Source organism: Rhinoraja longicauda, chromosome 1 (genome assembly GCF_053455715.1).
Source record: "Rhinoraja longicauda isolate Sanriku21f chromosome 1, sRhiLon1.1, whole genome shotgun sequence".
Lineage (NCBI taxonomy): Eukaryota > Metazoa > Chordata > Chondrichthyes > Rajiformes > Arhynchobatidae > Rhinoraja > Rhinoraja longicauda.
The window spans coordinates 86,696,642-86,712,908 of NC_135953.1; the positions used below are offsets into that span (position 1 = coordinate 86,696,642).

Sequence of the window (16,267 nt, forward strand, 5' to 3'; positions counted from 1 at the left end):
CCTTTCTGTCCTCGGTCTCCTCCATTGTCAGTGCGGCTAAACACAAATTGGAGGAACAGCATCTCACATTACGTTTGGGCAGCTTACAGCCCAGTGGTATGAATATCGATTTCTCTCTGAAGAAGGGTCTGAAGGGTCTCGACCCAAAACGTCACCCATTCCTTCTCTCCAGAGATGCTGCCTGTGCTGCTGCTGCTGCTGCTGCTGCTGCTGCTGCTGCTGCTGAGTAATGCCAGCGTTGTGTCTATGCCAGTGGAGGTAGTTGAGGTGGGGACTATCCTAACGTTTAAGAAACAGTTAGACGGGTACATGGATAGGAAAGGTTTGGAGGCATATGGACCAAGCGCAGGCAGGTGGGACTAGTGTAGCTGGAACATGTTGGCCGGTGTGGGCAAGTTGGGCCGAAGGGCCTGTTTCCACACTCTATGACTCTACGACTCTATAAGAGATCGTGGAATATAACTAAATCAGTGATTAGCCTCATTAGTGCGCCCTCTGGTGTTCAGCTAGCATGATGCATGTGCCATGCATAACTACAAACGGTATTTGTTTATTGTGGCAAAGGTGAAGAAATATCAGCTGAGTGCCCCAGTCTAGATGGACGTTTAATGTCTTGACAAGTGATTTCTCTTTTCCTTCCCCTATCGTTAAAGAATCTCCCTGGACGTTAGCAGCAATGGGGTGCTTGATTTATAAGGAGAGACTGGAAAGTCTAGGACTTTGTTTTGGTTCATGATAGTTACATGTACAGAAATAAAGTGAAAAGCTTGGCATTGCATGCTATCTAATCAGAGCAGATAATACTATACATAAATATAAACAATTCAAATCTAATTAGAATAGGTAGAGCAAAGGGGAAGATACAGAGTGCAGAATATAGTGCTCAGCCTCATTTCCATAGACAAAATCCAATGTCCTTAATGGGGCAGAGGTGAATCAAACAGTTTCCTCGCTCACGGGAGGACTGTTTGGAAACCTGATAACAGAGAGGAAGACGCTGTCCCTAAATCTGGTGGTTTGCGCTTTCAAGCTTTTGTATCATTGCTCGACAGGAGCGGAGAGAAGGAATGACTGGGGTGGGACAAGTCTTTGATTAGTGCAGAAGTGAGTGCAGTCACTGTTACTAAGGAGAAGGTGTTTGTGAAGCTGAAAGGTCTGAAGCTGGGACCAAATCAGGACCAGATGAACTACATCCTAGGGTTCCGAAAGTGGCAGCTGTAGAGATTGTAAAGGCATTAGCTGTGATCTTTCAAGAATCGCTAGTCAGGTATAGTTCCAGAGGACTGGAAAATCATGAATTTACGAAAGGCTTTTGATAAGGTGCCACATACGAGGCTGCTAAACAAGACAGGTGCCCATGGTGTTCGGGGCAAGGTACTAGCATGGATAGAAGATTGTCTGACTGGCAGAAGGCAGAGTGGGAATTAAGGGGGCATTTTCTGGTCGGTTGCTGGTGACTCGTGGTGATCCGCAGGGGTTAGTGTTGGGTCTGCAACTTTTCATGTTACATGTTAATGATCTGGATGATGTAATCAATGGCTTGGTGGCCGAGTTTGCTGATGATACGTGGAGGGCAGGTGGCATTGAGGAAGCAGGGAGTCTGCAGAAGGATTTAGATAGATTGGGAGAGTGGGCAAAGAAGTGACAAATGGAATATAGCGTTGCAAAGTGTATGCTCATGTACTTTGGTAGAAGGAATAAAGGCAGAGACTATTATCTAAATGGGGAGAGGATTCAGAAATCAGTGGTGCAAAGAGACTTGGGATTACTGGTGCAGCATTCCCAAAAAGTTCATTTGCAGGTTGCGTCTGTAGTAAAGAAGGCAAATGCAATACCAGCATTCATTTCGAGGGCACTAGAATATAAAAGCAAGGATGTTATGCTTTGGCTTAATAAGGCACTGGTCAGGCCATCTTTGGAATATTGTGAGCAGTTTTGGGCCCCATATCTGAGGAAGGATGTGTTGGCAAGGATGTGTTGGCATATACTGTTAAAAATTCCCTATTTTAGGTGAGCTCATCAGCATGGGCGAACATTAAAGGATCCCATGCCCACATTTCACACAAAATTTGCAACATTCTTCTTGGTGATTATCCAATATCTTTGTGATTATCAATTATATAATGATCATGACAAGAAGCGATTATCTGAATGCTACTATAATGCCATTTATGACGCCATTTTGTGCAGGAATTTTCTGCCTCAATTTCTGCATATTGTTTTCACATGTATTGAGATAACAGTGGGAAACCTTTCCATGCTATCCAGTCAAATCATACTATATATACATAGAAACAAGGAAAATAGGTGCAGGAGTAGGCCATTCGGCCCTTCGAGCCTGCACCACCATTCAATATGATCATGGTTGATCATCCAACTCAGTATCCCGTACCTGCCTTCTCTCCATACCCCCTGATCCCTTTAGCTACAAGGGCCACATCTAACTCCCTCTTAAATATAGCCAATGAACTGGCCTCAACTACCTTATGTGGCAGAGAATTCCACAGATTCACCACTCTCTGTGGGAAAAAAAACGTTATCATCTCGGTCCTAAAAGACTTCCCCCTTATCCTTAAACTGTGACCCCTTGTTCTGGACTTCCCCAACATCGGGAACAATCTTCCTGCATCTAGCCTGTCCAACCCCTTAAGAATTTTGTAAGTTTCTATAAGATCCCCCCTCAATCCTCTAAATTCCAGCGAGTACAAGCCGAGTCTATCCAGTCTTTCTTCATATGAAAGTCCTGCCATCCCAGGAATCAATCTGGTGAACCTTCTCTGTACTCCCTCTATGGCAAGAATGTCTTTCCTCAGATTGGGAGACCAAAACTGTACGCAATACTCCAGGTGTGGTCTCACCAATGCCCTGTACAACTGCAGCAGAACCTCCCTGCTCCTATACTCAAATCCCCTCGCTATGAATGCCAACATACCATTCGCTTTCTTCACTGCCTGCTGCACCTGCATGCCTACTTTCAATGACTGGTGTACCACGACACCCAGGTCTCGTTGCATCTCCCCTTTTCCTAATCGGCCACCATTCAGATAATAGTCTGCTTTCCTGTTCTTGCCACCAAAGTGGATAACCTCACATTTATCCACATTATACTACATCTGCCATGCATTTGCCCACTCACCTAACCTATCCAAGTCACCTTGCAGCCTCCTAGCATCCTCCTCACAGCTAACACTGCCCCCCAGCTGCGTGTCATCCGCAAACTTGGAGATGTTGCATTCAATTCCCTCGTCCAAATCATTAATATACACTGTAAATAACTGGGGTCCCAGCACTGAGCCTTGCGGTACCCCACTAGTCACTGCCTGCCATTCTGAAAAGGACCCGTTTATTCCTACTCTTTGCTTCCTGTCTGCCAGCCAGTTCTCTATCCACATCAATACTGAACCCTCAATACCGTGTGCTTTAAGTTTGCATACTAATCTCTTAAGTGGGATCTTGTCGAAAGCCTTCTGGAAGTCCAGATATAACACATCCACTGGTTCTCCCTTATCCACTCTACTAGTCACATCCTCGAAAAATTCTATAAGATTCGTCAGACATGATTTACCTTTCATAAATCCATGCTGACTTTGTCCAATGATTTCACCACTTTCCAAATGTGCTGCTATCCCATCTTTAATAACTGACTCTAGCATTTTCCCCACTACCGATGTTAGACTAACTGGTCTGGAATTCCCCGTTTTCTCTCTCCCTCCCTTTTTGAAAAGTGGGGTTACATTAGCTACCCTCCAATCCTCAGGAACTACTCCAGAATCCAAAGAGTTTTGAAAAATTATCACTAATGCATCCACTATTTCTGGGGCTACCTCATTAAGCACTCTGGGATGCAGCCTATCTGGCCCTGGGGATTTATCGGCCTTTAACCCATTCAATTTACCTAACACCACTTCCCGACTAACCTGGATTTCACTCAGTTCCTCTATCTCATTTGACCCCCGGTCCCCTGCTATTTCCGGCAGATTATTTATCTTCCTTAGTGAAGACAGAACCAAAGTAGTTATTCAATTGGTCTGCCATGTCCTTGTTCCCCATGATCATTTCACCTGTTTCTGACTGCAAGGGACCTATATTTGTTTTAACTAATCTTTTTTTCTTCACATATCTATAAAAGCTTTTGCAGTCAGTTTTTATGTTCCCTGCCAGTTTTCATTCATAATCTATTTTCCCTTTATTTTCCCTTTCCTAATTAAGCCCTTTGTCCTCCTCTGCTGGACTCTGAATTTCTCCCAGTCCTCTGGTAGGCTGCTTTTTCTTGCTAATTTGTATGCTAGTACATGTAGTATCAAGCCATACGAAAGTACAACAGAGTGTAAAGAGAATAATAACAGAGTGAATAAAATAGTATTACAGCAATTAGAGTTGGAGAAAGTGCACCTAAAAAAGTGCATTGGCTGGAATGAGGTAAGTTGCGAGATTGGGACTACACTCTAGCTTTTGGAAGGACCATCCAGCAGTCTGATAACAGGGAGGAAGAAGTAGTTCTTGAATCTGGCGGCTTGTTTGTGTTAATCTCTCTCTCCTCATATTGCCTGAAGTCGGCTACAATAGTGCCGGTGCTGAAAAAAGCAAAGATCACCAACCTGAACGACTACCGTCCGGTTGCCCTAACTCCTATAATCATGAAGTGCTTTGAGAGGCTGGTCCTCTCACACATCAAATCCAGCATCCCTGACTCACTGGACCCACATCAATTTGCATACAGGGCAAATAGATCCACAGAGGACGCCATCTCTCTGGCTCCTCACACTGTCCAGACTCACCTGGAGAGACAGGGCACGTACGTGAGGATGCTATTCATTGTCTATGGCTCTGCCTTCAACACGGTCATCCCCTCCAAGCTCATCACCAAACTCCACCAGCTAGGCCTCAGCTTGTCGTTATGCGACTGGATCCTGGACTTCCAGGCAGTGAGAATGGACCCGCACCTGTCCTCCACTATCACCCTGAGTACTGGCACACCACAGGGCTGTGTTCTGAGCCCCATGCTCTACTCCCTCTTCACACACGACACCAACACCATTGTCAAGTTTGCAGACGACACAACGGTGATCGGGCTGATCACCAACGGTGATAAAACAAAATACAGAGCGGAGGTGCAGAACCTGGCGGACTGGTGCTCTGATAACAACCTGTCCCTAAATACCACCAAGATCAAGGAGCTGATAATCAACTTCCGTTGGTCACACAACGGGGAATATGCCCCGATCTTTATCAACAGGGACAGTGTGGAGAGTGTCCAGCTTCAAGTTTCTGGGCACTCACATTTCGGAGGACCTAACATGGTCCACTAACACTGCTGCGCTGGTCAAGAAGGCACAGCAACGACTGTTCTACCTAAGAACACTGAAAACGTCTGTTCTACCCCAACAGCTGCTGACGACATTCTACCGCTGCACCATAGAGAGCATCCTAACACATGGCATCCCTGTGTGGTACCTCAGCTGCACGGAGGCAGAGAGGAAAGCTCTTCAGCGGGTAGTCCATAGAGCTCAGAGGACCATCGGAACACAGCTACCAGCCTTGGAGGGCATCTACAACACACGATGCCTCAGAAAAGCCACCAGCATCCACAAAGACTCTTCACACCCCTGCAAGTCTGTTCGAACTTCTACCATCGGGCAAATACAAGGCCTTCTACGCCCGCACCTCCAGACTCAGGAACAGCTCCATCCCCAGGGCCATAGCTGCTATGAACCGGTCCTGCTGAGCAGAATGGTCACATCGCACAGTGAACCGGCACAGATCTACTGCACTTTATTCTGTTTAAAACTGTTCTAATTTGTTTCATTTGGTTGTATAAATTAATACTGACTAGCTAATTAATTTATTGCATCGTATGGGAGGCACATTCCCAATCTCGTTGTACCCCTGTACAATGACAATAAAGATATATTGTATTGTATTGTATTTAACTTGTCTGATGCCTTGTTTGAGCACATTATCTTCCTCCAGCACCTCTCTGGAATTTGTTCAGGTGGTTAAGGCTGCATTTGCTTGGAGAATTACTTGCAACAACCACCTTACACACTTACATCCCCTTGAGTGTTTGTCGGGGATCTTTCCTCGATCACCACCTATTTTGGTCGATCAACATCCAGTACTAATGTTATCCAAAACCTATGCTGTTTCAAAATGTGCTCTGTCAACAGGACCCCCAGCTCTCCCTCACCACTATTCTTGACCCTTCATCGGTTCTCCATTTTTAAACTACTTGGCTGACTTCTCCTACAAGGTGATCATAAATTTCTAACTAGTATTATGTTTAGTTCAGTTTGGAGATAAGTGCGGAAATAAGCTCTACGTCCCACTGACCATCAATCACTCGTTCACTATAGTTCTGTTAGACCAGTTTTGCATTCTACCCAAAAGGGGCAATTTGCAGAAGCCAATTGACCTACCAACCTGCACTCCTTTGAAATGTGGGAGGAAACCAGGGCACCTGGAGAAAACCCACAAGGTCACAGGGAGAATGTGCAAAACACAGACAACACCCGAGGCTCGGATCGAACCCGCATCACTGACGCTATGAGGCAGCAGCTCTACCGCTGCACCGCCCTAAAAAGGATAAAATATCAGTCATGACCTTTCCAAATGGCCTACTCCTGTTTCTATATTTTCTATGTTCCTTCATAGACTAAAGCAGTTATTGTCACACTCAATTTTCTACCTACCGATTGCATTCACTTCCTCACTAACGACAGTATCCCACATGATCAAAACCAGTCCGTGTATCTCCACATTCAATCCGACTACCAATTTTCTGTTCAGATGCGCTAGCTGTCCCCATTACAGACTGATGCTGAAAAGCTTCCTGAAAAGATACTTTCAACTTGACTGTTACAATCATTGCAGGCCACCTTCAACCCTTCTACTCTAGGGAAAACAGTGTGTCCTAACTTGCATCAAACCCCTTTCAGGCTTATATTTCTACTTGGTTAAGCAACATCTTGACTTTTATTCTCATTCGTTTCAAATTGCCTTCAGCTCTATGCTCCTCCATAACTGCAGTTCTCCAATTTCAGCTATGATGGCATTGCCAATATAGATCATTCCATGATTGATGGCTGTGCTTTCAGCTGGCAAAGTGCTAAGCTCGGCAAGTTCCTTACTAAACTGCTCAGGCCGCCTTTCCTACTTCAAGACATTACTTACAAGCACCCTCTAAACCTTTTAGACATCTGTGCAAATATTTCTTGAGGTTTATTGCTAAATTACACTCCAGTGAAGTGTCTTGGGACATTTTAGAGGTGAACGGTGTTTTAGAAATATAAATTGATGGTGTTATTTCAAAAGGCAATAAACTTCGAGAATAGAGGGCACAAAATGCTAATTATATTCAAATTCATAAAAAAAATCTCCCTCTAATTCATTTTCTATTTTATTAAATAATCTCTACATATAGAATACAAATATAACCAGCATTTACAAAATCTATTGGAAAAAATAAGTGACTTTAACCTGTCTTTAACCTGTACACATGCCTAGTGGAAACAAGGGGCCTTTTCACTGACTTCAACAAACAAGTCTTTGTTTGCAATATTTAATCACATTCTGCAATGCTCGTCTAAAGTTACTATAATTTAGTCATTAACTTAATCCCTGTAATAGACTGACTTGTTTCAATTTAGCAGTGTCTTAAACTGGTTTAACAACATTCAACACCCCTCATTACTTGTTCACTTTTTATATAGAAGTTGTCCCGATTGAAGCTGTGGTCAAAAATAATAAAGATAGACATAAAATGCTGGAGTAACTCAGCAGGTCAGGCAGCCTCTCTGGAGAAAATGAGTAGGTGACGTTTTGGGTCAGGAAAAAAATATCACTTCAGATAATAATTACAATTCAATGAAATTATGTGACATCATTTCAAATTCCAGATGGAAGCTTAGCAGAAGTAAAGCTCCTAAAAAAGTTCCACTTACTTTTATCCAAGGTATCCATGATCTCAACCTCCTGAAAAATTGATCCAATCAATTCCATTATTCAGACTCTAAAATCATGTCACTGCTCTGTGCAAAACAATCCATACAGTGCAAGTTACCTATCCAAATTTTGGTCGCTTTATATTCCACTAATATTACAACTGAAATTTCTGATTTCATTATGTCAAGCAGTTTCTAACATAACATCACGGAATTAACCAGCAGAAACTATTTTGCAGAAGCCAAGTGCTTTAATCTGTCCCAAATATTTCTGTGGGGCTTGTAATATGATCAGTAGTGGGATTGCCAACCCTCAGGCTTGCCTGGAAGTTTCTGATATCTAGACTAATCTCCAGTACACCACTATAAACCAGTTGAGAAACCATAGTGTCACAGGGACAGACCTTGTCCCTTGAACTGCTGGCTGTTCTGTTGTGAACCACACTTCCAAAGGAGGAAGCTCTGGGCTATAGTACAAACACACACGCTTCACACTTACTGATTGCCCTTGGCTGAAATTTGTTGACTATACTCCTCATGGAGCATAACTGTCAAGAACTAAAATCAGGAAAGGGAACAATACTGAGTGGGTCAAGAATTAACCGTGGTAAATGAAGAATTTATTTGCACCATTGGCAGGTGGTGAATCGGTTGCATGACTATGGAATCGGCAGCTGGAGGCGTGTCCCGTTGATACTAGAACATTTGCAATACTCCCATAGACTGTGAGGATACCATACCTTAGGCCTCTAGCATGGTCTCACTGCAGAAGGTTCCTTGGATGATTTTGCAGTCATTTCCCCCTGCTGTTTATAACAAAGTTGCTGGAAGAGATCTTCTATCATAACATTGGCCACAAGGGTAGAAACTCTGCTTCAAGTGACTGTGGAATTCATTGTTTGGGCTTCTTAATTAACAGAGATCACTTATTCTGGTTAATTCTCAAAATGCTGGAGTAACTCAGCAGGTCAGGCAGCATCTCGGGAGAGAAGGAATGGGTGACGTTTCGGGTCGAGACCCTTCTTCAGACTGATGTCAGGGGGGCGGGACAAAGGAAGGATATAGGTGGAGACAGGAAGATAGAGGGAGATCTGGGAAGGAGGAGGGGAAGGGAGGGACAGAGGAACTATCTAAAGTTGGAGAAGTCGATGTTCATACCACTGGGCTGCAAACTGCCCAGGCGAAATATGAGGTGCTGTTCCTCCAATTTCCGGTGGGCCTCACTATGGCACTGGAGGAGGCCCATGACAGAAAGGTCAGACTGGGAATGGGAGGGGGAGTTGAAGTGCTCGGCCACCGGGAGATCAGTTTGGTTAATGCGGACCGAGCACAGGTGTTCAGCGAAGCGATCGCCGAGCCCGCGCTTGGTTTCGCCGATGTAAATAAGTTGACATCTGGAGCAGCGGATGCAATAGATGAGGTTGGAGGAGGTGCAGGTGAACCTTTGTTTCACCTGGAGAGACTGTTTGGGTCCTTGGATGGAGTTGAGGGGGGAGGTAAAGGGACAGGTGTTGCATCTCGTGCGGTTGCAATCTTTCTAGCAACCCGCTCAACAGCTTTGTAACATCAAAGCTGTTGAGCGGGTTGTTTGGCAGCAAGCTGGAACCAGGAATAGTGTACAGAACGAGATAAAGAAAATTAAAAAAAAATTAAAACCCTTTGACCTTTTTCACATCTCAAAAGGAGAAGGATCTGTAACTTAACAGTTTTATCAAATGGTGGTGCAGACCATATTTGAGAATCACAAATCTTTAGCATTAAATTTTTCCCCAACAACAAAAATTAAAGTACACACAAACATGCAGTAGGTTGTTGCATTGTACGAGGCAGCTATTTATTCACACAAGCCCCAGAGTTTACATTTCTTATGGAAACAGGCTAAAATACAAAGATTACTTGCATGATTTGGTTCTTCTGGAAGTTTAATTTTATAGAGCAAATGTTTCAGAATATCCAGTTTAAAAAAATGTAAAGTTTGCAAAAACACAATAAGGAAAGCATAGTCCAGTATTTCAATAATACATTTACTTTCAAGCCAATACATTTCACAATGATAGTCCACTGTTGTTAAATAAGGAGTCGATTGGCCAAACTTCAATTTATAAAGGAACACATTTTTATATTATATTGCAAAACAATTCAGTAACACATACCACTTAAATAATTTCAGAAAACGTGGCAGTGGGGATAGAATGGAGAAAAATATTTCTAATTTATTCCAACATAAACTATCTGTATTTAATGACTTTTTAAAGAAACCTAGATCACATGATGAGACTCCAAAGATCCCCCAAAATTAACTGTTTACCAAATCATAAAATGTGTAACCCAATCATTCTGAAATAAGTAGTCGAATTATTGTATAGTGATACTTTGGCAAAGGCGACGATTGTTACACTGGATAAATTTCTCTTCTCCCAAATAAGCAGAATATAAACTCCAAAAGCTCCGAGTGTTGCCAATACTGTCTGTTTTTTAATTTTAAATAGAAAGTGCAACAAACAAGATTTAGAATCATTGTCGGTATCCCTTGGCATTGTATGAAGATGTTTGTGTATTTAACAAGAGTACCAACCAGAGCTTGAGAGACCTTAATTGGCTTTAATAGAAAATTGGCATGTCTCTACTGGGCATACTTAAAGAACAATTGACTGAGGCAAGAGGTACAGTGAGTAACTAAATTAAGATCCTGTGTAGGAAAGAACTGCGGACGCTGGTTTAAATCGAAGATTGGCACAAAATGCTGGAGTAACAGCGGGACAGGCAGCATCTCTGGAGAGAAGGAATGGGTGAGATTTCGGGTCGAGACCCTTCATCAGACTGAAGAAGGGTCTTGATCCGAAACATCACCCATTCCTTCTCTCCAGAATTCTGCTGCCTATCCCGCTGAGTTACTCCAGCATATTGTGTCTACTTTAAATTAAGATCCTACTCTGCTTGCCATTCAACATATCAAATAAATAAATGTATCTGAGAAACCAGCTTGGTCAATAAAGGCACAATAAATACACACAATTACGCACAAAAATCCCTTATTATTTTAATTCATTTCATCTCATCACTTTCTCCAAAAATAACCCTGCATCAATTACAAATTCAAATCACAACCAGTTTGGACCCACTATTCTTTCAGGTAACAGAAGCATCCCTATCTTTGCTGTAGTTCTCCACTTCATTTTTCACAGATTTTGATTCCAAAAACCCCCCACAATTCACAGTTAGAATAATCATTGAGCATCTCTGCGTGAAAGGAGGGGTGGGAGAAGGGAACCGAGGGATATTCTACACTTCAGCATAATACTTGGTGTTGTTGAAGGCATCTTTAAAATGTTTTTTTTCATCAAATCATTACACTTCTCAAATCATTGCTGGAGGACTAATCACACTTAGGGCAAGTCTGAGTGGCCTCTTTTACTTGGAATCTAATATTGGAGACAACTGACAACAATAGGGGCATCAGCCCTCTCACATTTGATACCCAAAACACTCAATTATCCCCTTCATAACTCAGGATCCCTTCCAACTAATCCAATCTGGGATCTTTCTGGGATTAGTACTTCTATAATTCAAAGAAATAGTAATAATTTCTATGGTTCATTATTCTGTGAATAAACATAGATACTACAAGTGGAAAATGAACAAAACCAAGCTTTTAGCTGTTTGCTTCCATTGATTTGGTTCAGAAGTTTGACCACAAATAGTACCCCATAAATAGCAGTGTGAGTTTCTTGCATCCATCATTTAATTCTCATTTGAAATTCCACACTCTACAATATTAACAATTGACAAACTTAAAATGAACACATACAGGACACCGCCTCTAATATAGGCAGTGAAATGAAATGAAGGAAATTCAGATGAATGCGTCATCTACAGTAACCCAAGACAAAATCCAGTCTTTGTTTTAATGATTTTGTTTCTGCCCTTGCTGGACAACAGGCCACTCACTGCCAGCCAATGACATGTAACTGGAAAAATTGTCAAAGTTAGCTTCCTGCAGAATGATTTGACCTCAGTGAGTCAGTAGAGGACAGAAGGGGAATAAAATGAGAGAAATAAACCTAGGCAGTGGGTGCTCGATAATCATAGGACAGAAACAGGAGAAATCTATCCTTAACTTCATCTTTCTCCTGAGCTTTTGAACAGCTGATGTAAATGTGGAAGAAAAAGATAAAAACCAGCTGCAAAGGTCATTGAAAAATGTAATTTTCAACTGTATGATTGTCTCAGTTCAGTGACTAAATATTTTAGTTGTGGATATATCCGAGGTTGTCTGGCATGTAGATTTAAGTGGAAGGTATCTATCAAGTAGAATAAACAGTAATACATCAAATGTAATCCTCCTGTAACAAAGTTATTTACCATTTTTATTATTATGGAAATTACTTTGCTTATGGTGAGAAAGTCTACCACAATGCTGTTCCCTACTTCATGGATAAGCAGCAGAGTACAATTTAAAATAGAACAAAAACCTTGTGGAGAAGGGGATAGATTCAGGACTTTGACCAGGACAAAACATTTCTACAGGGTGTGAAACTGAGTCATGCAAACTACGCAGGCACCAGACTTGAACCTTCATCCACGCTACATTGATGTGTCGGTGAAGGACACTGCTTCTCTTCAATCCTTTTCAAGGATCCTGAAGTAAAGAATATACAGAGGTTTCTGCCCCGTCTAAGCAGGATACAGATGACTTCTGAAAATGGTATTTGAGAAAAGACGGAATCAGATGTGGCTTTGATATTTTCCAAGCCTATCAAACACATTCAATGACACAGTGGCCAAGTTTGGTGTCCTGGTTAAAGATTGTATCTGGATGCGAGGAGTGATTTGGATTCTAGTCCAACAATGAAATTAGTGACATAGTATATTTTGGCTTTTGTCATTATCGACGATAGGTAAGCACTTCACAACGGCTTTTCACAGAATGATCACTCATTCAACAGCAGGATAACTTGTGTACTATCTAGCTGTCATTCTTAAAACCAGGTTATTCTCCACATAGTCAAATCAAATTTAAATAGTGCCTTCAAACATTCTCAAGGAAAGGAGTTTGAATATTAGAAAATGCAATAAAATCAAATAAGAGTTGCATAATTTGAGCAACAGAACTTATTAGTCCAGCTGTGTTCATGTAAATTTATGACCATGTGAGAAAGTTTGTCAGTGACTGTCTGTTTTGGAGTTTATTTTTCATATTGAACAAATCTAGAAATTGAGAGGCTGAGTGTAGCAGAAAAAGAAAATAGTAGATGGTACTTTTCAGCTGCAGGAGACAAACTAAATTGTTCAGTATGATGTGCTACAAAATGTTTACTGCATCACAACGGGAAAGGTTTGGATATATATGATTATGCTACATTCTTAGTATTTAAATGCATAATCAAGCATTAACTTGTAGTAAATGGATATATTGAGAGATCACCTTGCCTGTCTTAATGAAACATGCAGCACGGTCCCCAGATTTGGTGTAAAGTAAGAGAACAGAGTAAAACAAAACAATTCTATGTAAACGTACAATATATTTATTGCAAGGAATAATAGTTTTACTCCTTCCAGCTTTTCATCCTCTGATAATTTACTAGTCTTTCGGATGCATATTGATGTTTTATTTTAATACAGTGGGTTGAAAAGGGAGAAACATCGTAATGAACCAGAGCTTATCCTCATCCAACATCCATGTGTTTTGGAAGGTGATTAGCAATGAGAAGAAGGAGAAATCTGCTTTTTCCCCAATACAGAAGTATTGAAGCCGACAGCAAACATCCCTATTGCTAACTTAAGACACAAGCTAAAAGAGAGCACGAGAGGCAAATCAAAGTTCAGGTCCTCCCCAGCTCTCCTTGACTTACACAGGTAAACAGATGTTCCTGAAGACTTTAATCAATTCTCTTTAAATACCATAATTATTGCTTGGAAATTGATTTAAATCCTTAAAAAGTTTTAAATGCTACAGGAAACACATTTTAGAGGGTGAAAGGAAAATAAAACAGACTTTCATTTCCTTAATTTGAAACATACCCTCATGAAAATGTGCTTCTTGGAAGATGCAAAATGAAATTAATTTAGTCAAAGTGCATTTTGCTATACTTCTTGATAATGGTAACAGCGTTTTTGTTGACACAACCATGGCAAGGCCTCTATCTCAACCTGCCATTAGTTATTCGGTACAATCTTCATTCATTTAGCCAGTATTGGGATTTGAATTTAATTTGGTTTACTGTAATGAGTAATGCAGAAAATCTGCCATTTCTGCAGCAATTCCAATCAGCAAAATGCAATTTCTGTGCAAGTACAAACTTCAAATCAAGTTAATGAATTCTAGTAACACGGAGTGGTGGGAGTTGTTGGGAGTTCACGACTCTACTACTTTTACCCCAGGCAGCTGGGACAATTTAATTTACAGCATTATAATGAGAGGAGATGAGAAGTAGCTTGGGTTTGCCCATGATCTCTTGAAACTATACATATTGCTAGCAAGTTTTAAGGATCTTTATTTCTGAACATGCCTGCATTAGTGAGATCTTTGACAATTGCAACATTGTTAGGGTTTCCCATGTCCCCATGCCTCTACCTGAACACAGCAAGAAACCCCCCTTCCTCGAATTATAAAAATAAAATGATAGGTAGAAAATCATCACAAGGGTAATTTCACACCCAAAACATTTGCTCACCTTTACTCAGGACAAGTCTGATGTGCAGAGAACAGAAGATGGTGAATAATGATCCTTGTTACAATTGCTCAATAAGGATCAGTATATGAAACCAAACTGTACCTGTGTCTTATAAATTTCAGCACAATTCCACACAACTTCCAAATTTTCCTTAATCCACATCCATGAGGCAGCACCATCCATGGTCTGAACCAACTGCTTATTTACAAAGTAGAACATCTAAGGCACGCTGAACAATAATAGAAGTTTGTTTGAGCAGAGCTACAGGCGGCATTGATATAGACTGTTGCAAAGGGCAGATAATGGCCGATAAGATATTCCAACTATTACTTCCACGTTAACACCCCCTCCAATCCCCCCTGTCCTGTGCTGTCCCAACACCCATCCCATCATCTGCACCTGATTTTGTTAAACATCCTTGCTGGCAATACTTAGTGTGAAAATAAAATGACCTGTTTCTAATAAATAGGAGAAAAATGGCAGTAAGTATGAATATAACAGGGGGGGAGAAAAACACACAAAAGAAAGTAAAGTCTTTTTTCCCCACAGTTCCCAGTATACGAACACAATTAACAGTTGGAGACCTAATCATTTATATAATCCTCCATCCCGATGTGCCTCGTCCATTAGGCGTTGTGTTCAAAGGCTTTCCGGGAATTCACTGCAACAATGTTCTGGAGACTGCAACATTCTTTGGCTGCTAAATGTCTTTTTAAATTCAAGCAGTTAATACACAATATGTGCACCAGTGCTTACAAGGCGAGGGAACAGCCACTGCCATTTCCTGGCCATAATACATGTTAAGAGGGGACTTTCCCAGCCTTTCATCCTTCTGAGTTACTTCAACAAAGAAATATCAAATAGCGTGCATTCATCATTCTGAATTTCAGAGGGGGTCAAGAAAAAACAAATTGCACTTTTGCTCACAAAGTGAACATTCAGTCAGTTCATTTTTTCCCATAATTCATTTCCGACCTATATTATTAAAGTTTCTGTTGCACAGAAATAAATTTGCTTTTGCTTATTTAAAAGAAAACACTGGACATTCATGATTTGGGTGCTGAAGTTGAACAGACGGATGTCAGAATCGTTTTCAGCATCTTGTTATAGCAATTTAGTTTCCAGACGCAACCAATGTAAACCTTGTCTGATGTAGTGTACAAGTTCAGTCATGCTGCTGGTCAAGGATAAAAGGCCAACTGCTGCATCAAGCTCCATGAAGAATTCTAAGAAAGAGACAAATATAAAGTTAGAGATTTCCCAATAAGGTGTGAACTTGACTAATATGGAATGCAATTTTATTTTATCTGAAGCAGTTTTATTCAAAAACAATTATCAGTAATTGCTTGATTGAATTAAAGACATTTTGCATTCACTCTGCTTCAACTCCCACAAATGCTAATGAAATTGGAAACTTCAGAGTGAATACTATAAAAACAAGAAACAATTGTTTAGATAAATGAATTGAAACAGATTTGAATATACAGACTCCTTCATTCAATCACATTTTAATGCTGAAAATAAAAAAAAGTAGAAATGAAAACGTTTGTCCAATTTGAAAATTTAGCACCACATAAAACCAACACTTTAGTTGTAGTGCTTGTGGGGAATGGATTATGTGTTTATGCTTCACTACACGCAGGTTTCACCCTC

The 16,267-nt window shown here is 41.0% G+C and overlaps 1 protein-coding gene across 4 annotated transcripts in view; it reads right to left on the bottom strand.

The window, feature by feature from the left end:
• Positions 1-10,772: 10,772 nt before the first annotated feature.
• The window catches only part of LOC144594939 (AF4/FMR2 family member 1-like), a 132,568-nt gene continuing 127,073 nt past the window's right edge, over positions 10,773-16,267 (bottom strand). For all 4 annotated transcript variants that reach the window (XM_078401894.1, XM_078401886.1, XM_078401902.1 and 1 more), the window contains one exon: positions 10,773-15,840. In XM_078401894.1, the coding sequence (XP_078258020.1) occupies positions 15,719-15,840 (122 nt within the window). In that variant the 3' untranslated portion in view covers positions 10,773-15,718. The remainder of the gene's footprint in view (positions 15,841-16,267) is intronic.